Source organism: Acipenser ruthenus, chromosome 9, assembly GCF_902713425.1.
Source record: "Acipenser ruthenus chromosome 9, fAciRut3.2 maternal haplotype, whole genome shotgun sequence".
In the NCBI taxonomy this organism is placed as follows: domain Eukaryota; kingdom Metazoa; phylum Chordata; class Actinopteri; order Acipenseriformes; family Acipenseridae; genus Acipenser; species Acipenser ruthenus.
The window spans coordinates 10438661-10462729 of NC_081197.1; the positions used below are offsets into that span (position 1 = coordinate 10438661).

A 24069-nucleotide genomic window follows, 5' to 3' on the forward strand; every position below is an offset into this window, starting at 1 on the left:
TCCAGCATCAACCACCACTGTTTCCCTGTTTTATGTTCCGTCACATTTCAAGGGTGTGGCTTTTTTGCTACTGCAATGATGTATTTGGGGTTATGTTCTGTGTGTCTGTAAGTTACATCTTGAGAAATAAAAAACTTTTTTTTTTTACCTTTTTTATTCACATTTTTTTCAATCAATTACAAGACAGTTTTAAACCCCATGATTACTAAATTTAAATATTTAAATATAAGGATTTTTTAAAGTAATTGAGCATGATTAAAATCAAACATCCAATAGTGCATGCTAGTCTCTGATGTATTTATTCTTGTAAAAATATGAACAGTTCATGTTTTCAGGATTTCATTTACAGTCTTCCACCACTGTTTGGATCAATTCAATCGACTCCAGTGTGTTTCATTGACAAGTATGTTCTACGATCAGCTTTTTAAAACGCCTTCCCCAGTTAGTTACATTTCAGCATTCATCTCATAGCAACAAACTACCAGCTTGTTTTACAACCATTAGTATTATTTCCCCTGTCTCGACCACTAAGGTGCGCTGAGGCAGACCACACTAAAAAGTGATTTTGTTTATTGCTCATTTTTTTAAAAAAACAGAAAACTTTGAAACTTTATTTTCAGCATGTAAAAGGGAGTCTGCAGCTTATCTCCATTGGTTCAGGCTTTTTTGTTATAGTTCTGCTTTTCCAACAGAAACACTGTGCCAGACAAAAAAGCATTCCTTCATCAGGTGACGGTGGGTGTTCATTGGATTTTGATGAAGAGTCTGGGTCTATCGTCGGCAGTCTCACAAATACATGTTTAGACGTAGTGCTACTAGTTTGATTTTTGGCAGAATCTTTTGATTGCAACTTCTTTGCTGTAAAAAAACAGAAAAAAAGATGTATGAGCGCAGTGATGTTAGAATTTGTTTAGGACCGACCATACAGTGCATGCTGGGAGAGTCAGGAGTTTTGAGTTTTATTGCATTGTTCATTTTGAACCAATAGGCTCTATTTAACAAGGTGAAGGTGGGGCCTGTCCACTTCAAGCTGTCAAAAGGTTGGAACAGCTTCCAATAGGCAATGATTAAACATTTTTTTGGATTGAATTGTAACTTCTGCATAGTAAACTAATAATAAAATTGATGATTTCAAATAAGCCACCTTGCTGGCTGCAAGATATGAGCATTTCTTGGTTCAGTTTGTTGTAGTGCATATGCACTCTGTGTTTGACCTTGTTTCCACTGGAATCAATACAATTTGAAATGGGAAAGTTTTTCAAACTGACAGAGTTTGCTCTGGCCCACTTGCTCTGCTAATGAGCATAAAATAAGAACTTTAGAGGACAGTTTTAAACAGCATACTGTATTTCCGATGGAAACATGGATTGAAAGACAGATGGGGCTGCTGTTTTTTCCTGCCAAAATCAGTTCTAACAGGGGAAAGGATGTGCATAAAAGAAAAAAAAATGTATTACAGTATTATGGTTTCGGGTAATTAATAAAACAACATGGGGATTGTATTAAAAATATCCACAGGAAAAAAGCCCTGTATATTACCTATATTCTGTCAATAAGTTTATGTACTTTTTCTTTATATGGTGCATTTATAGTAAAAGGAATTGACAAAATAAAAAATAAAAAAAACATATGATGTTTCTGACTGGTCATTTCTTAAAGAAATTCCAAGAACAGGACAGGTAGTTTTTTAAACAGATACAAAACAGCCTAAACATGGAAATAAAATGGTGTTTATTTCGGGGGGGGGGGGGGGGGGGGAGGTTGGAAGCATGTTTTTTTTTTTTTTTGTTGGAGTAAGGAATTTTTTACATGGCCTGAGAGGAGGCAGAGTCGGAGCACTGTTTGAATTTCCGAGGGGAAAAACAAAAGTGCAAAATTATACAAGGGTTACACAAAAGATGCCCTTCATCTGTAGGTCACATTTCAATAAGAAAACAGTGCCTCTGTGTACCCAAGCTATTAAAACTATTTGTAATAGTGCACGTACTGTAAGACTCAAGAGGGTGCTTTTTTACCTTCTTGGATTGAAAGCTGCTCTAACAGGTCACCAAGCTGTGGATAGGTATCTTGCACTTCTGTCAGCATGTTCCGGAACTTCTGGCAGGTCTGCTCTCCGCGGCCCAGCATAATATCCAGCAACTCAGTCACCCTCTCCGCCGGGTCCTGGGTGGACTTGATCCTCTGGTACTCCAGCTGCGTCAGCAGGTCTTTGGAGTGTGCTTTCTGCAGGATGTAGCTTGAGTCGCTCTGGAACCACGTAATTAGCTCGCATTTATGTGACTGAACGAAGGCGCTGGCCTTCGTTTGACAGTTTTTTGGCAACATCTACTGCGTTGTGTCTAAAAAAAATAAATATCAGTCTTAGACTTGGATTAAACCAACACTGAAGCACCACTATAGCAAGAATATAGCTAGAGACACCGCACTAAAGCAGTTCTATAACTAAGCGCCATGCTGTGTCCTGTAAAGAGGTAATGAAATTGAGCGAGGAGAACACACCCCACCCCAGCAATGCCATTATCATAGTTTACTTTTTAAAGTGTATTTATTTATTTATTTATTTATCTTTGTTTGTTTGAAATAAGAATTGTAGTCCACTGGATAAGTGAGACTTTTTGAGAGCAGGGCTTGAGCGTCCATGATTACAATTGTTATTAATTTGTGTCATCTAAGCCGTGCTTTATTTGCCGTTCCTTTATTGGGTAATAATAGAACAGTATGTAAAACAATGTGAGACCAGAATGCGGTTGTTGTATAATTTATATTTCATTTCAGCCTTCATAGTGAACAGAACTAAGGGAAATGTTGCATCTTTTTAGGTGACATGTACAGTGTTGTTTATTGACCATTAGGAATCTGGGGTAGAGTGCACCAAGCAGGCCTATGTGTTACTTGTTCAGGTCATACAGGGGTCGTAACTGTACGCCTGCTAGGGGGTAGTTGTAAGGCTGGCATAGATAGGCAAATAACATAGCGCATAGATGCAGAAAGAGTTACATTTAAAAGCAAAGCAGCTTCGAATATTGTAAAATACCATTTAGTTTATCAAAAGCCAAAGATGGGTGGAATAGTACATTGGTTTGATGATTTACAGTAACGCTATGCAATGCGTCGAGAAAGAATCATACGGGACAGAATTAATCCACTGGATATGTTTGATGATCTTGCGTTCTATCAGGGCTATCGATTACCAAGACAGAACCTCCTATCTTATAGATAAAATACGGTCTTCAATATATGAACCAAAGGAATGCTGCCGCCTTCTTACTAAATATTACTGTCATGTTAAGCAGTTCCCTTTTCTCTTTATATAGAAACAGCAGTGATCTGCAGTGATATTTCGTGATCTGGAAAGTTTTTTCTTGACATTTTTGTTTATAGAATGCGAAGGATAACACGTGAAACAATTGCAATTCCCCTTCTCTGCTGTGCCTCGGTCCCAACGCGGCCTTTACTACGACCAAGGGCGATCTCGGTTAACGTAGGCAGGTGCATCACACAGGGCGAGGCAATCCACACATTAAAACATAATGCATGAATATAAGCTGTTACAAAATACTGGACTCTCCCCCCTATGAGCAATGTATAATTATGTTAGAAACTACTTACTACTGTTTTTTTTGTTTTGTTTTCAGGATCACCAGAATTAACAAGACAAGTTTGTGAAAGAGGAAGTGAAATATATTTGAAGCTGACATACCTTTTTTTATGCAGGAAAGTCAAAATATTGGAAAGATAGTGAATAGTTAATATAACTACAGTACAGATGAAATACACCAGAGAAAACGTAAATACGAGAGAAAGCATTTTGTTTTAAAGTTGCCTTTTTAAAAATCTGCTATTATGTTGATTCTGTGTGTGTATCAACACTGTTTTTTTTTACACAAGGTAATTTTTATTTAAAAATTACATTTGTTTTTTGTAAACCCTATCATAAACTATATTTTAAAAATGCAAACAGGAGAAAACACATCAGATAAACCTTGCTGTGATAGTAATCCTGGTTTTCCCGTGTTACAGTTTAGCTAACGCAATTGGGTAATGACATGGGCGCGGTCTATTATAATGAAACATAATGTCATTAAAATATTTTTGTACACTGTATCTATCCCAATAAACAAAACAAAACAAATACAATCTTGGTAAAAATCCCATACTGTCCCCTGTTTTTGAAATTGTTCAAATAAATTGAGACTTCAGTTTTATTCACAGGGAAGATTACATATATTGTAGACATAGTCAATTGAAGTACAGTACACTTCAACAAAACATGTGTTTGCAATTATAGGATTATTGTATTAGGGAACAATGCTAAATGTACTTGTACCAAGATTCTGGCACGTGTAATTGTCAGTGACATTTATATCAAACAAAATTAGAGCTGGCAGTAACTTGAAAAGTAGGCTAGCATGTCCTCTATCGACTGTATGCACATGTAAAAATGTAACAAGGAAAAAAACTATATATATATATATATATATATATATATATATATATATATATATATATATATATATATATACCATTCATAAATAAATAGCCACAATAACCCACAAGCACCAACCCGTCTACCCCATAAGGGTAATACTCCAATATATTCCACGAACTTGTTAATAAACTGCCGTGTGCCCCTGTTTGAATCATTATTATTATTCATACTTACTCAAAAATATCAGTAAAAATAATTGTTGTTAATAAATCTTTAGCAGTACCTGACGCTCCAGCTTTTAAAACTATACAATATAGAATTATTAGGCACACGAGACTGGACCATAACCTACATATTTTAAACGAGAAAGCATGTTTTAACTATCAAACTGATAATAATAACAATAATACTAATACGACTACTACAACTGCCACCTGTACTACTACTACTAATATATATTTATATATATATTTCCCCCTCAATGACTGCTTTACTGTAAATCTATATTGTAAACAGAAAACTATATAAAAACAACATCGCTCCGGATAAAGGGGTATGCTAAGAAAAAAACAATAATAATAATAATAATAATAATAATAATAATAATAATAATAATAATAATAATAATAATAAACAACTCACTAACCAGGCAACAATGATGGGTTCAGCTGATCCCTGTTGTTTGTCTGTACGCTTGCTACTGGGTTTGTTTTTTACTGGTGCCACTTAAGAACGAAACCACTGTACTTTTTAAACAGGAAATGTGCTTTCAGTCACCTCTTTTTGTATGCCTTACAAATTTCTGTTTTTAGGAGTGGGCCCTTCAGGTTTTTTTTGCATAAGATCAATTGTTAATACACTGGCTCTCACCACATGAAAAAAAAAAAGAACTAACAAGTTCCCTAAAAAAAACAAAAACAAAGGGAGTCAAATATAGTGATTTCCTTTACATTTTCAGAGAAAAAAGAGTAAAGTTAAATAAGACTGTAATAGTATAATTGAGAAGGTAAGGTAATAGCCTTTTTTTTTAACATGTACATTTAGGGGTGAAAGAAAATATTATTTTTCTGTGGAAAAAAAAATAAGCAAATGTATGCTTTCTTTTTTGCTGTTTTTCCATTTACAAACACCATCCCCGCTTCACGAGTACATTTGTGACCGCTAGGTAGCGCCACACAACTGACGGGATGCAAATTAACCCCACCCATGTGTTTTTCTAGCACTCTGGGTAAAGATGTCAGCTTCCTGGTCCTGTTACAGGTTTACTCTATAGTATTTTCCTATTAACTACGGGATTTAGTTTCGTGGTTTTGTTTCCAGCTTTATGAGTACTCTCATGTCTAGTTTTACGGTTGATACAATATTAAATTAAAACAGATAAAGATGGAGAATAGTGTGAGTAGCGACAGCCTCGGGTCCAAGCAGTCATCCTCCCGGCAGCCCAGTGTGGATTCATTATCCAGGTGGGGTTAGTTCAACATGCAAGACGGTAGTAACTGTTACTGTATTAATATCACATTAGTCAAGGAAGAAAAAAAAGTACTGTTATCAGTATGTCTAGCTAGAAAACAAAACTGCTAAGTGTTATTGCAGTAGTGCTGCTAAGTAGGTTATTGTTATTAAAAACAAGTAATAACATTTTTATTTGGTGAAGCAGACAAAAATCACAACAGTAGTAAAAATAATAGTTTACAATAAATATTCATATATTCACCAAACACATTTTTTTTGTGATTAGCCTCCTCCTAACACAGATCATTCTAACTGTCAATGCTAGGTCAAACTACATAAGATAACAAACGTGTTTTTGCCACAGGCTGGCAGACATCAGATTCTCTACTGTTGCAATATGGAACTGATTTGTATTGTCGTTCAACAGATGTATGTAATTCTGTATTCAATCACAACTTAGATCTCCGTTAGCTAGTAGTGATCACAGGATCCTGAATGACTCACGTCGACCACGGGGTGAATGCAATTGGAACAAATGATGACAATGCAGCGCAAAACACGAGTTGCTTCTGGTGTTTTTGTTAGTGCTGTCAGACTAGACTCTAAATTGCAGTTGTGTCTCTTGCAACAGCAGGGATTTTTTTTTTTTCTCGGTTTGAAGGAAACCATTTTAAGTCACCGGATGCAATGCACTGAATACATTTACTTCATGTGGCAAAAATTCATATTTAGTACACATCTGCATTCTTTTCTCAAGCAGGCTCCAGTACTGGAGTTGTCCAGTAAAAATGAACCCTTTCCCTGCCATATATTTTAACCACTGGCCATATCAGTGATACAAATCACACCTTTTACATTTGACATTCTGTAGCTGTATTCCCAGTGATTGTTTCCGTTCCTTTACCTGTGTTGTCTAGTAAAACAAATGACCTTTTTTATTGAATGTTGGAAGCATTCCGGTTTGCCCACCGCTTTTAATGTTTTAATAAAAACCCTTCCAGTTACTCAGTGGACGCCGCTATACGCAATGTTAGCTCAGTGGATCCTTTCAACACGAATGAATGGTCAAAATTACATATTTCATACATATTTAAGAACATTTGTGTTTTCCTGCTTTCATCCCATAACATACAGTTCAAAAATAAGCATTTCACGTTTATTGCACTGCATAAGCTGGTTCATTGTATGGGTAGACTTACCACCACTGAGCCTCTCTATGCCTGTTTCTCGTACAGTATTCTGCAATGTATTGGTCTTTTACCTTTTCGATCACTGTGAATTGTCCACGTTGATAAAGATCACTAGAAAATGCAATGTGATGCTATATAATAAAGTAAACCCTCTTTCATAGATGAGCTGTGCTTATTTGTCACGCAAGAATTATTTTTTTATGCAAGAATTCAAGTTAAAAGATGTGGTTTGTAGCATTGTTCCTGATGTTAAATGTTATTGGATTGATAGGTGGAAACGTCATGTTTTGCTCTCCACAGTTCTTCCACATCCCGATCTGATCGCTCCTACCACACAAAGCCGGATCCATCATCTGATTCCGTTTCCACATCAACAGACTTCTCACCAGAGCTCAGGGTAGGTTAAGAAGGGCACAGTAAACAACTTCTGAAGTTAAACAAGACACCTCGTTCACTCCCAGTGCTTAGCTTTCAACACAGTTCAATGGTCATGAATTCAAAAGTTACCAATTCCTTTTTACATTTAGTTTCAGAATCCTAGCTCATCAGCCATGGATAATTTACTTTGTAGCAAATGTTTTGCAGAGTTGTTCCTTTACTTTCTAATACAGATTTGACTGAAATTCAGCTACACTCATCTCCACATTGTACTGTGCCATTCTTCAGACACATAGCCTACATCTTAGTTATTTTACACTGGTATTTGTCTATAGGGCCTGGCTATTTATTAGCTTTGATTCCTGTGAGATTTACAATATTGAGATGTATCACGTTCTCAGTGATTTTGCTTAATTGTATTTTCAGATTCTCGAAGGTCCCCAAATCTACTTGTTCTGTTGCCTGAGCCCCTGTCTTTGTGTTTTTATATGTTGTTAGCCAATAGCTTCTGCTAATACTCTATTACTTATGTAACTATGTATGTTTTGGGTTCTATTATCTGCAACACAGAAAGTGAAAACTTAACCACCTGATTGAAAGCTAAATTAGAAAATAAAATAAAAAAAAGAATCAACAAAAAACATCCTAATCTGACTTCAATTTTTGCTGTAGGCTGTCAATGTAAAGCATGCAAGCTTTTTGTATCTGCTTTTATTCCGATGTTTAGGTGCTAAGGGATGCTAATAAATTGGCTCAGTTGGAAGAACCGCGCTTGCTACCAAAGGAATCGATACAGGACATGGGTAAGTCCACTCTTATCTTATCTGTACCAGATCCATACACTCATGTAAGCAGCAGCATGTGAAAAGTGTATGTGCATTTAACCCCTTTGCCCCTAGCCATTTTTTACAAGCAGTACAACATGAATTATATACAAAGCATCTACCACATCAGGTTTTATATAAGTGGCATAATACTTTAATGGGTGCATTATTGAAACACAAATTTCCAATGCAGGGGTGTGGGAAACAGGTAACATTTACAACATTGTGTTTTGTTTAAATGTCAGTGTTTAACTTCTGTCTCCTCTCTGAATTTCTATTATGAAATATAGGGGGTAATGTGTACCTTGATATTTCTACTTGATTTACTGATGTCAATAAATTATTTGATGTATAAACATAATTTTTATGTGTAAAATCATCACTTTGCAGCCAAAGATGTTACTTATATCTGTCCATTCATTGGTGACATAAGAGGGACATTGACTGTTACAAACTACAGACTGTTTTTCAAATGCATGGACAAGGTAAGCTCATGCTTCCCTTTTTTATGTGAAGTTTTAAAAAGTATACAACATAGTTTTAAAAAACGAGGATACAAAGGTTTGGTATCTCAGAAGCCTGTGCTCGCATTTTTGAGAGAAGTTATGCAAATCTTCAGTTGTATTCCAAAGCTAACAAACGGTGCACAGTGCACTTTCTCAGAAGTGCTTTTTACAGACTTGGAAAAGCAGACACCGTATGAGGTTACAGCGATCAATCATGTGCAAACTGTTCATTTTTTTTTCTTTTCTGGTTGATACAATACACATGTTTATATGACTGTCTGTTTGTGACTCAGGATCCAGCGTTTGTTCTTGACATTCCACTGGGGGTGATCAGTCGAATTGAGAAGATTGGGGGAGCTTCGAGCCGTGGGGAGGTTTCTTACGGGCTGGTCTGTAAAGTAAGTGGAGATGACTGCTGTGCCGTGCTTAGGGTCTGCTTGCAAATACCGCTTTCACGGGGCTCATGAGTGGTGCATCCAGTAAAGGCGCTCCGCGTGGAGTGCAGGATGCGCCCTATAGCCTGGAGATCATCGGTTCGAATCCAGGTCATTGCTGACCGTGACCCGGGGTTCCTAGGGGGCGGTGCACAATTGCCGAAGCGCCGCCCGTGTAGGGAGGGCTTAGGTCGGCAGGGCAATCCATGGTTCACCGCACACCAGCGGCTGATAGGGCGCCTGCGGGTCTGCAATGGAGCCATTCAGATCTGCCACTATAGGTCTGGTGGCTTCGCTGTGGATCTGCAGTTCGAAAAATGATGGATTGGCAGGAATACATTTCGAGTCGCTGGGGGGTTGCAGTGGTGAACCGGGATAAAAATAATAATTGGGCATTCCAAACTGGGGAGAAAACCAGGGTTAAAAAAAAAAAAATAAGACCACTTTAACTACAGACTTATCATAAGTGCAATCCAGATCAAGTGTACCAAATTATGCGTCCAATTTGTATAGCATTCTCGCTGTAAGAGTGCAAAGTTTTGTTAAATTAATCTGATATGCCTAGAAATCTAGAAATCGGAAAGAAATCTTTTTTCTTTTTTTTTTGTTCTTCAGGACATACGAAACCTGCGGTTTGCTCATAAACAGGAAGGGGACGCCAGGAGATCCATATTTGAGAATCTCATGAAGTTTGCATTTCCTGTTTCCAACAACCTGGTAATAAATGTATTTATTTGGGGGTTTTATCTGTGGACTGTCTCTTTCACATGTTTTTATAGCTAATGTGTGATAAGGAGCTGTATAAATACAGCTTTATTATTTGTAGACACGTTCAGTATTAATTATTGTTTGTTGCTTATTTTTCCCCCGTTGTTTTTCTTTTAAGCAAATGTTTGCATTTGAATATGGGCAGATTTTCCCTGGTAATGGCTGGAAAGTGTATGACCCAATTGCAGAGTATAAGAGACAGGTAACTATAACCTTCAGTTTTTCTGTAGTTTGACAACATATTATACACTCATATGTTCAGTCTGTCATACCTTTGTAACATATTATGCTTGTGGATATCGAGGTGTGACTCTTCACTACTTCGACTTGCCCCGTCTCTTTGTGTCGTATTTTTAGTTTTCAATGCTGTTTACCCTGTGCGTATAAGAGTTGAAGACCATATTTCTGTCTTTCCCTCTTAGGGATTGCTCAACGAAAGCTGGAGAGTAACAAAGATCAATGACCATTATGAGCTGTGTGATACCTACCCTGCTGTGCTGGTTGTGCCAGTGAACATTCCTGATGAAGAATTAAAGAAAGTGGCAGCCTTCCGAGCCAAAGGGAGAATCCCAGTGAGTGTGTGTCCCCTTGGTCATGTGACATCTCAATGACATCAAAATGACTGGGTGAGTTATTTCTTCATTTTACTATTGCAGAAACACACTTTTTAAAAATAGGTGCCTCCATTGTTGCCTAGGTGTTGTCATGGATCCACCCAGAGAGTCAGGCCACAGTGACGCGCTGCAGCCAGCCCATGGTGGGGGTGAACGGGAAGCGCTGCAAGGAGGATGAGAAGTACCTGCAGGCTATCATGGATGCCAACGCCCAGTCACACAAACTATTCATCTTCGATGCCCGGCCCAGTGTCAACGCTGTTGCCAACAAGGTTTGTGGAAAGATTCTGTCTATGAATAGCACTGGCTTTAACTTGAATCACAGAATTTGAAATACATTGGATTTATTTGATCATTATGGAGTATGGTAGAAGTTGGAACATTTGATTATGGATGAAACACCAGACCTCAATCCACTTAGTCTGAGGGCCCATCGCCTGTGGTTGGCCGTGGGGTGTGAAGAAAGGTGGCAATGGGGGGAGGTGGTGGGATATGCATTTGATTGAACAAAAAGAGGGGTAAGTGACTTTCCTTTTTTTTTGATTGATGAGTGACGTAATGAAAGTTTAAGCCTTGCACTGCATAATTTTCCTTCAGCTTAAGTCTTTTGTCCTCCTATGTTTTACTGGTTTGAATGAATCAATGCTTTGTTTCAATGGGCACATTTTTTTTACTATTTTAATATAGTTACTAGTGCACTAAATGTAATTTACAAAACTAATTTTGACCATCAAAAAAAAGAATGTCAGAAACACTTTATCCATTAAGTCTTATCTTCGATTTCTCATAAGAAAGGTCTTTATTTGCCTGTGTGTTGCCAGCATTAGGCACATTTCTCCTATGTCTGCTTATTCCACTGTCTTGCAACCCCACAGACGAAAGGAGGAGGCTTCGAGAGCGAGGACGCCTACCAGAACGCAGAGCTGGTCTTCTTGGACATACACAACATCCACGTGATGAGGGAGTCTCTGCGCAAACTCAAGGAGGTGGTCTACCCCGACATCGAGGAGTCCCGCTGGCTCTCCAACCTGGAGTCCACACACTGGCTGGAACACATCAAGGTGAGTGCAGGACGAGCTTATCTAGCCAATGTGAAATCCTGAATGTTGGTACCAAGGTGTTTTGACTGTGAGTTAAGGAGATTCTTGTCAGTTCTGGTTGCCTGTCATAGTCATTGTCTTTAAGTTGCAGTAGCAAGGTGGCAGATCTCTAGAAGGAGAACCACCCACTTTTACCTGCTCTCTTTGTGTGTGTGTGTGTGTTTTAGTTGATCCTGGCAGGAGCTCTGCGCATTGCTGATAAGGTGGAGTCTGGGAAGACCTCTGTGGTGGTGCACTGCAGCGACGGTTGGGACCGGACTGCCCAGCTTACCTCCCTGGCCATGATGATGCTGGATAGTTATTACCGTACTATCCAGGGTTTCCAGGTGCTCATTGAGAAGGAGTGGCTCAGCTTCGGACACCGCTTCCAGCTGGTATGTAACAGCCTTTGTTATAGACTCTGCTGCAGGAAAACATCTGTATTAAAGGGCAGTTGCGTTCAGAGAAGCGGTATTTCTTTTGTCCCTGGATAGACTGTTGTCTTTTGTGTATTCTCAGTAGCATTTTAAAAACTGCTATTCCATCCTTGTTTAGTGAGGTTTTAACTCCTTCCCCATGTACATTTTAATGTATATTTTAAGTTTAAAAATTTTACTTCACAGAGAATTGGCCATGGGGACAAGAATCACACGGATGCAGACAGGTCACCTGTATTTTTGCAGTTCATTGACTGTGTGTGGCAGATGACAAGACAGGTATTGGCACTTGGCAAAGACAAATCTTCCATTTAGGTGTTTAAAACAGTAAATATGTGCTGGCTTGGTAGTTTTTGTGACTATATTATACAAAATTACTGCAATTAAAAATATCAATATGCTATGGTGCGTTGATGTGGAAAACTTAATCTCTGATCACTGTGTGTACATATATATATATATATATATAGATATAGCTATGAGGCACAAGCTCTTTCACACGTTGTTTTGCCACAAAATAAAATGCATTTCATCCCTTGTTATATGCATAGATTAAAAGTCCCTCTGATATCTATAGCCTCTGTACTCTTCAAAATCTTTTACTGTCATTGCTGACTTCAGGGATACCATACAGGGGGGTGTGGGGATGGGATGGGATGCATAGGCAAGTTCCTCTGTGATTTTTCATGGCTGGCTATGGTCCTGTGTATAATAAATATTATATATAATTAGTTTTCTTTGCCAGAGAACCGCTAAGTATACAGTATGTCTTCCATACTGGTTCTTACTTTACCCATTGTCTGTGTTCTTTAGTCCTGCATGACTCAGTGTTTTGTCCATATTGTACACAAACAAATCTTTTAAGATACTAATGTTAATACTTGTACAATCAAACATATTTTTTGTGTTGCAGTTTCCTGCAGCGTTTGAGTTCAACGAATACTTTCTGATCACCATATTAGACCACCTGTACAGCTGCTTGTTTGGAACATTCCTTTGTAACAGTGAACAGCAGCGAGTAAAAGAGGTAAGAGGTTTCCACATTACCAACCCACTGTTTGTTATGCTGCTATAATACAAAGTCTGTGTTTATTTACCAATTGGGATTGACATGTTTGTATTGAGAAGTAAGCGGTACGTATTTTATGGGTCACTCTGTATTTAAGTGGAAAGACCACTGTGTTTTGTTTTTTTAGGAACTGCAGAAAAAGACTGTCTCACTGTGGTCATACATTAACAGCCAGCTGCAGGAGTTCACCAACCCACTGTATGTGAACTACTCAAACCACGTTCTGTTCCCAGTGGTGAGCATGCGCTACCTGGAGCTCTGGGTGGGGTACTACATCAGGTGGAACCCAAGAATGAGACCACAGGTAAACACTTGGCTCTAGGAAGTATATAAAAATTATAGCAAAGAATGACTTTGCTATTGAGTTTTTTGCAGTCTTCATTTTTGTAATCAGGGTTTGGGGTCAATTCATGTCTTTCAATTCCTTTTTTAAAATCAATTCCCTGTTGATATTTTAGAGACATAATTGTTGCAATTGTTCAGCTGCTTCCATTTGAAGCCAATTTAATTGACTAACAGTCACATCAATTTAAGTAATTTGTTGCCACTGTAAGAAGCTCAGTTTAACAGAATCCTGCTAATTGCAGTTTAGATCAATGATGTGTTGGAATTGATTGAGTGGCCATCTGCTATCAGGATATTAAAGGCCGATGTTTCCCCAGTTTCTTTTACACTAAATATAAGCAAACAACAACAGGCACTCCAAAATCCAGTATTGTTCCTTGATGCTTTTTGTTTTCTAATAAAGTAACAAATCAGCAAGACACTGCAGATTTTAAAATATTGTCGATGAGCCACAATTGCGTTTTCTTGTGTTTTTCTGAGACGTCTTAAAAACCAACACGCGAGTGCTTTCTCAATATGAAAATCCATTAACTTGGCACACCTAAAAATCTTTTTTGTGTTTAGGAGCCTGTTCACCAGCGCTACAAGGAGCTCCTGGCGAAGAGGGCGGAGCTTCAGAAGAAGGTGGAGGAGCTGCAGCGCGAGGTGACCAACCGGTCAGCCTCCTCGTCCTCCGAGCGAGCCGGCTCGCCCGCACGCTCCATCACCCCCGTACAAACCTTCGTCTAAAAAAACAGCCCTCTGGCCTATTTACTGAAAACGCTAGCCAGTTTAGTGCTTAAATTAAAAATATGTAGTACTTAAAGCTAATAAATACACTACACTGCAGTATATTATTGCAGGGCTTACTCGAGCTAATGCCATTCCATAGTAAGTAGTGACACCCGCTGGAAGGCACAGGGACTGCAGTGGCAGCAAATGTCTTTTCCTGTGCTGGGAGTCTTAACACACTACCACTTAAAAGGACATGTCTCAAAGCCACCTATTGGATATGTAACACACTGCAGCAGAGAGAATTGCACAAATGAGTCAAGTGACAGAACTTGTATATGGCACCTCCACATTGTTGGTGTAAAATGCTGCTAAATGGCAAAAATGACTGGACAGTGTTTGACCGTTTCCCCATTGCGGGTATATTCACCAAAGAATATATTACAGGCTCGAGAAATATTAAAGTTTCCCTGTGTCACCTGCAATAGAAGTCTAAGAGCTAGTTTTGCGGTAACCCAGTCGTGGCGACATAATGCAAAGAATGTGCCTCATAAAGGTGCTGAATAGCTGTGAAAGTACAGTAGTACAAATCCATTCCCTGTGTTCTTGAGGAGTTCTAAATAGCTAGTTCCACCAAATTTACTTGAAACACATCAACTTACATCATTTTTGTCTGTGTTGCTTAATATTTTTAGTTCACATATATTAACAGGATGCTTTATGTAACAAACTAAAGCATCTTTTAACACTACGGAGAACAGAAAAGTGTGTCAACCTGTTCTGTGTTTGGGATGGTGCCCAGAAAGCCCTCCACTTTAACATGTTTAACATAAAGTTGTTGAATTTTAGGCGTTCCTAGAGAATATTACTGTCAGGATAGCCAAATATGCAGTTAGCCTACATTGCACTACTCATAATAATACTAACACTAGCAGTTAAAATTAATGATTTATTATAATTAAGACTAAAATCATTAGATTATATCTACTGTGCTAGTACTTAACATGTTTACCTTGGTTTGAGACTTATTTATTATTTTAATGTTACATATTGAGCAATATTGCAGACCTCTATGTTACAGTAGTTTGTTTGTAAATGCATATTTATTTTATTGCTTAAATATTAATACATATTTAACCTTTAATCTTTCCTGTTGGGAGTGCTCAGTGTTAATCACAGTCACTAAATGTTTTGGCTGTCTATGTGGCCATAAAAAAGACAAGGGGAACATTATGAATGTGAGCTGGGTTCTCTGTAATGTTATTTCTTCATGTTTTCTGTATTTATCATAACATTCCTAACATCAGTTATGTTACTTCCATAAATAAAAAAAAAAAAACTATTTGCTATAGAATTGTGTGCTTGAGGAGGGGTACAGATACAGCTGCAGAATGTAATTCTGTTGCTAATACACATTAATACACTGGCTAAAATGTGCAATGCTTTCTGTTCAAAATCATAAAAAAACTAGTTGCATTACTGTGATTTTGAGCTATACACTTCTAAGTGATGTGAGGTGTGAACCCAAATGTTACTTCCTTTGACTCTGATCGTCATGCACAACAAATTTGCTTCCAGCATATTTTTATAAATTGAAGATCAATGGTTTTATTATTGAAGATGTATTTTGCAGCTGTTGTCCAAACTGTCTTTGAATCATTTAAGAGTAACAGCTAAGGATACAATTGGTTTCTGACACAACCTTAAACAGGCCACAGGGGAGTTATTTTTTATTTAGAAACACTCGTCTGATTCACACAGTGTAGTCATTATTGAACATGATAAGCCTTTGGACTGTGCTTGATTCTTGTTAAGACGTGCCGATCTGTGTGTGGATTTAGTAATAATAACGCCATAAAATATATAATTGATTGTTGTGCAGATGGTTATATCTGGTGTTTGTGCGTATTTAGAGTGCTCACATTTGGGGTCTATTTTAATTATCTTAATTACACCATCCTGCAGTTTTTAAAGCTGATCTTTCAGCTGATCTTCCTCAGTATTATTATTGTATTTATAGCTGTTAATAAGTGGCCAATAAATCACACATGGGAGAAAACCCTAGCAGTGGCAATATTTAGATCCGCTACTTTTCGGATCACTGAAATAGACCCCTTGTAATAACACGTTAACAAAAAGGGGGCACGTATCTGGATTCAGTCTGAATCTGGTGAGCGGCGTTGATGCGTCTATACTATACTCAAGATTCTGGCATAACTATTTAAATAAAGAAAACACACAAATAGAAAAATAAATGAAATTATATATATATATATATATATATATATATATATATATATATATATATATATATCCGTCCTGCAGGTGTCCATGGGCATTAATGTAAAAAAACTGCCTGCTTGCAATAGATCACAAAATAAAATGACATTGGGCCATCTCCAAGCATGGTGGCTACTCAAAGGGCAGTCTTAAATGCATCTCCCAATCTCTCTTTGTTTGATTAAGACAGTTCCTGAGATTGGGCTGATCGTGGCAGGGTGTTGTTTAGCTCTCTGTCCATCTTTGTGTGTTGCAGGAAAAAAAAAATCACAGCTTTCTCCGTCATGCCTGACGATGTCGGTTCACCCAGTAAATCTACCCAGATTAAAAATACGTTTTTAAACAGATCCAAAAACATATGTAAAAAATAAATATTTTATTTTAAAATGTTAGAATCACAACGGGTAGTAGCAATAAAAAAAAAAAAAATCCAAACCAGATACAGATAAAAACACCACAATGTACATGAAGGTGGAGGAATAGCATGGTGCGATCCCAATCCATAAACACCAGACCCTGAGTGTGTCACTCCCTCCCCAAGGCGCTCAGTAATCCCAGTGGATATCGTCCTTGCGGAGTGAAGTCTGCAGGGTCTGCATGTCCCTGAGCAGTCTCAGACTGTCCTTGCTTTTCTCCCCTGGTTTCACCTTGATCTGACCCGCACTCTTTCCTCTTGTGGTGACAGTGGTTGTGACCTTCACCTCCCCGACTCCAGACACTCTCCTGCTCCCCCTGCCATCGCTTGAATGCTTCCTTTGTGACGACTTTAATTTCTCCAGCTGAAAAACACCCAACAGCACAAAACAGGCGTAAATGACAGACATCTTGTTTGGATGTTTGTTTCTATGAAAACTTTTGAGCTTGGATTGATGTGAAATGTGGAAGATTGGCATGTTTACCTGTCCTTGGTGCCTGTGCACTTTCGCTATCTGGTCCCCTTTAGCCTCCATTCTCTTAACCAGCGATTCCAACTCTCGTTCCAAGTCTTGTCGCAAACGGTCTGTCCGAGTTTCGTGAATCTGTTTCACTAGTTCTTGGTGTTCACTTGAAAATAGGAAAGCAAAACACAGTGCTTAATCAACGTACTCAGTTAAGCATATTATTCATTATTGTAAATTACAGAAGCACAGCCAAACCTATGCTGAAGGTTTGACAATGATGTGGCAACTATATAAAATTTTAGTGCTCTGTGAATGATATTTTTTTTTCTGGTCACTGCTTACTCCCCAAGCGACTTTATAACCAACTAGTACAAACACTAACTTAAAATATAATTATTTTGTTTTCTAAAAGATTTGTGAAAGCATCTGAAAACAGACTTAACAAACCCAATATATGAGAAACTGCCTTTTTTATCTGCTTACAATCAGTAGTAGTTTTTAATGCAAAGGGGTAGTGAAACTTAAATCCAACATGAAACTACTTACTCTATAAAAAAAATGTCAAAATGCCCATTCACAACATTCCACTTACAAGCTCATGTGCCCAAACTCATCCTGCAGTGCCAGCAACAGGTCGGAGAGCTCCTCGCTGCAGGAAGAGGAGGAGCTAGTGGTGGAGGTGGTCGAAGCCCTCCTGCAATTGGTGGTGGAGCTTAACTTCCTGGCCACTGGCCTATCGCTCAACACACGGTCGTTACACAGCAGCCTGTTGTGCTGCTTCATCAGGTGCAGCACATGCTGGACATTGGCACGTACCGAGTGGCTGGTACCAGTGGACTAGGAAGAGGGATTCAAAAATAGGAGTGGGGTTGTTAATCATGATGCCTGCAATACCAAATAATCTGTAACAATTTATTAATTAAACAGCTACAAATCTAATTCTTAAAAAAATAACAATTACATTGCAAACGTAGGCTGCATCGGTAATATTCTGGGGTGGACTATCTTCAAATTAAACATGCAAATAACCCATGAAAGACTTAAACTGATTTAAGATGCAGGCATCAAGTTTGATACTGGAGCATGTACTGTACTGAACACATTCTGCCAACATGTAAAGATAACTTTATTGACTCACCTTTCCTGCTACAAAGGGGACGTCCCCTAGACTCAGTCTGTAATGAGGCTGGGTGTGTGAATAGTGCTGTTGAACAGGCCTCTAAGAGAAAGAAAAGATACTGGATGAATTTCTACATAATGTAGGCAACAGAAATAACATGAGAACAGTTCATTTTTAATTTAAGTGACAGTAGGCAATTATAATCTACTTTTATTTTTGTACAGAAATCTTACTTTTGCTGCTTGTTTTTTCTTCTTTTTTGTTTTCTTTGCCTTTGGTGGTTTAGGGGACACAGACTGAAGCAAGATTCGATTGGCTTCTAACCCGGTCTGTAACTGTAACAAAAGAGTGAGTCTTCAGCCAGCAGAAAACACAGTTTCCTATCAGCTGTGTTTCACTTAAACAGACTATAGTTTATCATAGTTCACCACAAACTGTAGTCATTGAATTAAACTCTTAAATGAAACCTGAAACCAACATGGTTCTATGTGATATTTGTTTCCCAGTAAGCTTTATACTTATGGCTAATTTATATCAACCTTGTCCTCAATTAATTTTAGCATTAGCATTCATAATTATTCTTCATCAATTCGTTTTTTAGACCTGATCAACCAACATATCCTAATTAAACTTAGCAGTCTGACCTGCTCCGTCTATGGCCAAGCATACGTTATGCGCCTGTTTAGCCATGTTCTTAAGATCGTTTTCCAGATTTTATTGTTGATGGCCCAGTTTGTAAAATAAAGTTATTCAGTTATTTCCTAATGTATCTTGTCACTGTTCGAAACTTGTGCTAATCAGTTATTATGAATTATGCAACAAAAGTGAACCTGGCAAGATTATCTGAAAAATTGAATTCTTTTGGCCAAATAAATAACTGACCTAAATGAAGAAAGTACCTGAGCAGCCTTGTCCTGAACCAGTTTTCTCTGGTGCTCTTCTTCTCGAAGCTTCTCTTGCAGCTCACAGATTTTATTCTACAATAGAGGGAAAAACAACCCCACTGAAGCTCGCATACTTTAAAAAGAACTGCTGCTAAACATAAACAGCATTTTGCCTAAATTACGAAACATCACTTTCGTTTATCTTTGTACCGTGTACAAAACCATAAACCCCTGAACACTATGAAACAGAAAATAGTTCTAGAACACTTTAAAAATAAGATACATGGAGCTATGTAAATGCAAAAGTGGATTAACCTTACCCTTCCAGGACAGGCCACGATTGTTTTAGCGCATTACAGGATCTGGGAACCATGTAAAAAGTGCTGTAAAATGATCAAAATCAATTCCTCCAGTGGCTTATCCCGGCGGGATATAGGTTGATCAAATCAATACCTAAGTGTGATGGACCAAATATAGGCCACAATTTAGAACTCGTATTACATTGACATAAAAGCCATTTAAGATTTAGTGTGACCTTAATGACATGCATCATGCATTATTGGTATTGATTAGAAAACGGTGGATTCACAGAAAATCCTGGAATGGATTGAACAGTCCAGCAATCTGTCAGAACAACTCCTCTTTAACCTCTGCTGACCTCTGCCAGTCCCTGTGTTGCTGTGAGCCTGAGGTATTCTTGTTCCAGCAGGTCCAGCTTCTCAAACTTGGCCTGGACATCTGATGTGTCGACAGATCGCTCTTGTTCTAAAGAAACCTGAAACAGAATCCAAAAATTAGTATTTCAGTGATGTTTAAAAAATAGTTCCGATAATTAATTTACGTGTACATTGTAATGATATTTTCACTGTTCAAGTTACCAGCTACGAGATCAATGATTTGTATGTTTGTTTTTTTGCAGATACCTGCTTCTTTAACAGCGTTGTTCTTTCCGTTTCTGCGTTGCGGACCATCTTCCTCATGTATTCCAGCTGTTTCTCCAGAAGTTTACACCGAGATTCAGCAGCTGCTAGCTGTGTTGACAGCTCTACGTAACAGGAGAAATAACAGCCGATAGCAATTTTGTCTTCTCAAGCAACAAATGAGATACAGGAGCAAGACCTATTGCAGTATTCAGGAGTCAAGATTCTTAGATTGTTGGGCAAACACTGAGTTGCTTGAGTTATAAACAAACTTAAATTGTATTACTTTGTTCTAATTAGCAGGTGTTTTGTCCTTTTAAAAACATTTACTGTATTTTGAAAGACTGGAAGTGAACACCACGATAGCCTGCCCCAAAACATCAATCTAGGTAACAGTTTAATTTGGCATCAGACAACGACCTCAGATTACATTGAAAAGAACACATTTGCTGATTATCTCTTATCTTATGTTAGGTTAATGCTACTTTAGGGTACAATACGGCAGTCCAATATTAGTTGTAATGAGTGTTTGTGAAACCCTTAGTATTTTGCCTAGACAAGTCTTATTAGCCACAGCTGGTATGAGGGTGACAGGAAACATCCCTAACTTCAAAACCAAAAGCTCATTTATTTAATTACTAATATTAGGAAACAGCAAGTGGCAGACCGGAGTGAACCCAGGTTGCTCACCGTTCCCCCACACACCCACCTTGGTTGTGCCTGGTTGCCTGCGTCTTGCTGGAGTCGCGGTGCTCTCGCTCGCGGTCCAGCACCTTCTTGTACTCGCTGGTCTGGTGGGAGAGCCGCTGCAGGTTCTCCTCAGCCTGCGCCCGCTCCACTTCTAGACGCTGAATCTTTTCCTGTAGGTTCTTCAGCGCCGATAGGATCGCTGGGAAAACAGCATGAAACAAACAAAAACAAAAAACCATCAATCTCATTTATACATTCTTGAGACACATATCTCCGGTCCTTAAGCGTTTGCATTGGCTTCCTATCCAGTCCCGTGTTTCCTTTAAAATATTATTGTTGACCTACAAGGCTTTGCACGGTCAGGGTCCTAGTTATATAATGGACCTTCTTAGCCCTTACATCCCTGGGAGGCAGCTTAGACCCTCTAACTCTGGACTGTTCAAATGCATGCTTCCAAAACATGTTACAGCTATGGTAGGTGTGAATTTATACCATATGGATATAGTCATCGAATTTCCATTAGGACAAGGATCATATTCCTCAGTGTTACTTACCGATATTACCTGTTAATTACTCAAAATTAGCACTCAGAAAATGTTTTAATAGATACTTTTACCACCAGTAAAAGTATTTCTTATAAATAAAAAATTTAATGTTTTCAAACACTGGCCATTATACACAGCAAACCAATATGTACCGTTATCAATAATTAGTAAGTCTGAGTATTTATGTTTCTATACAGCACTTACTATATGGTTGTCATGTATAGGGCTAAACTATCTTGTGTACAGCAGTCTCTAACTAAATGCACCAGGCAGCTTACCAGTAAAACCTGTGCGTTTTTATATAAGATATGTTCATTATTTTCATTATAAATTTGGTATTTTTTGTCTTTCAGGCTGCTGGACACTGATAAATGAAAACGGCAACATGATTTGAGTTGTGACTACTTTTGTTCTAATAATATCTTTATAAAATGTTTTCATTTCAGAATATAAATGAACAGTATGAGATGCTATTAGAAATAAAAAAGTCAAATACTAATATTACACTATAGAAAGTATTATATCGGTACTGTATAGTAAAGGTCTGACGTCATTTCTGAATGTTTGAGCAGATGTGCAAATGTATGAAGGAAGTCCTTTTAGAGTGCTGGCAATCTACAACCCACATCTACCTACAACAGCTTGAAACTAGATGAAATGCATAGTTTATCAAAGCTATTTGGGTTTGTGTAGAAGCGAGAGACCCATCTTGGATAGGTGCGATTATTTCCAGCTTGTGAGCTGGTAGGTTAGGTACCTTTTGTTCGTGGATAAATAAAAAAAGAGAGTTACTGTAAATAACCTGTTTTGTCATTCTAATGTTCTCGGGTGCCACACACGTCTTACAGAACAATCTTGGGTGAGTTTACCTGTGCTGCTGCTCTCCGGGTACGCTTTGACTGGTTTGTCAGGGGATCTCCGCAGGTCAGCGTTGAGGAAGGGGCGGTGCATCGGGTACTCCGCAAAGGAGGGTAAGGATGGAGGCTGAGACATGGCCGGGCCACAGGAGCTTACACCGAGCAGGTCTCGCAGCTGGGGAAAGCAAAGGGAGATTGTCAGCACCAGCGTAAGCACACATCTGACTGCAGTGTAGAACAGCAGCACTGCGATCTAGACACAGAGAAAGCTACAGGACTACTGTGCCATTTTAACCCTTCACTGTGCAGCAGCTAATACTGGATAACTTGTATTTATAGGCTTTGTACCTCACTCCTTCATATATATATATATATATATATATCACAGCTGGAATTAAAAATCCTATTGCACAGCAGTTTCACCCATTCCAGGTTTTACTACAAACTTCATTAGCCACAGTGTGCATTTAACAAGCTTTGGTGTGTCTTATTAAAGTCATAATAAAACCAGACTGGATCAAACTTCTACGCAATGGCTTATCGCATAACCTTACTATAACATCCCTGTATATTCCCCTCAGATTCTGAGCATCGAAAGAAACTGTGCTGAAGCCACAACGTCCTAACTTCCTCACACCATAATAATAATAATAATAATAATAATAATAATAATAATAATAATAATAATAATAATAAACTTGACTTGACTAATTAAAATGTTTGCTCTGAGATTTTACCAGGTTCTATGAATGGCAGAAATCATTTGAAGAATCTCAGCCCACAATGACAGGTAAACTGAAACAACCTCATGTATTATCATTACAGTCGGTTTACACACATGTATACAATGTACTAATATGATATTATTCTGCAATAGTTTACCCTAACATACTCAATACAGATAATGTTACCGTACATAGACCAAGGCGGTTCAACATGACAAAAATCAGCTCATCTAACTACAAAGGTGTAGTTAATTATATCCCCTATTGAAAATTATATAATGTGAAATATGTGGGATCCAAATGTTTAACACTTTGTTGAGAGAGCTTAACCCAGTTTTTAGAGAGAAAAAGAATCTACGTCTACACGATCACTAAACTAGACATCAGGCAAACTAAAATCATTGTAAACGTGAGCAATTCTGTAAGTCATTCATGACCATTTTAATGAAATGCTGTAATAGAATTGCAGGTAATATATTATTTATCAGCAAGCTCGCTCGATGGGTGTTGTGTAACATGAGCTATATATCAAGTGTTCTGCAATTTACAGTAACATTCATCACATACACAAAAACAGTACACGTTTTAAAAATTGATTATTTCGCTAGTGTAACATCGACGTTACTTTGTCTATTCAAGGATACATTGTATCTTATCGCTGCAGATAACAGAGTTAATTACAAATAACGTATTTATTTAATACAAAGACCATATTAAATTGTTAAAGCATTTCATACCGTCTCAGAAGAGTAGGTTGCTGCTGCTGTCGCCATCAAACATGCGCCGTTTTGTTTTTACTTCTAATGTTTTATCTAACTAACGTTTTAAATTTCCTACCACTCTGCAAACCTACAGCTGCCTCTACGCAGGAAACACCATAAACACCAACTAAGCGTGCAACGTGAGCAGGAGGGGCCGGGGAAGACGTGAT

The 24069-nt window shown here is 38.1% G+C and overlaps 2 protein-coding genes across 3 annotated transcripts; one reads left to right on the plus strand and one right to left on the minus strand.

Annotated features, from left to right (window-relative positions):
- Positions 1-5633: 5633 nt before the first annotated feature.
- On the plus strand, positions 5634-15578 carry LOC117962938 (myotubularin-related protein 2). 2 transcript variants are annotated; one of them, XM_059031091.1, is made up of 15 exons: positions 5634-5892; positions 7372-7468; positions 8177-8252; positions 8664-8758; positions 9073-9177; positions 9829-9930; positions 10100-10183; positions 10404-10553; positions 10679-10867; positions 11471-11656; positions 11863-12069; positions 12298-12390; positions 13025-13138; positions 13308-13484; positions 14090-15578. In XM_059031091.1, the coding sequence occupies exons 1-15, from the start codon at positions 5813-5815 to the stop codon at positions 14252-14254; spliced, it is 1920 nt and encodes a 639-aa protein (XP_058887074.1). In that variant the 5' UTR covers positions 5634-5812; the 3' UTR covers positions 14255-15578. The 2 variants fall into 2 exon arrangements, with proteins under 2 accessions (XP_058887074.1, XP_058887075.1); XM_059031092.1 differs by having other exon boundaries at positions 5788-5918.
- A 1299-nt stretch (positions 15579-16877) lies between these two features.
- On the minus strand, positions 16878-24055 carry LOC131738045 (centrosomal protein of 57 kDa-like). The gene is made up of 11 exons (XM_059031093.1): positions 23876-24055; positions 22426-22588; positions 21031-21210; positions 20325-20446; positions 20060-20176; positions 19417-19494; positions 18751-18852; positions 18536-18616; positions 17990-18234; positions 17416-17560; positions 16878-17295 (listed from the first exon to the last, which is right to left on the minus strand). The coding sequence occupies exons 1-11, from the start codon at positions 23909-23911 to the stop codon at positions 17062-17064; spliced, it is 1503 nt and encodes a 500-aa protein (XP_058887076.1). The 5' UTR covers positions 23912-24055; the 3' UTR covers positions 16878-17061.
- Positions 24056-24069: the final 14 nt, after the last annotated feature.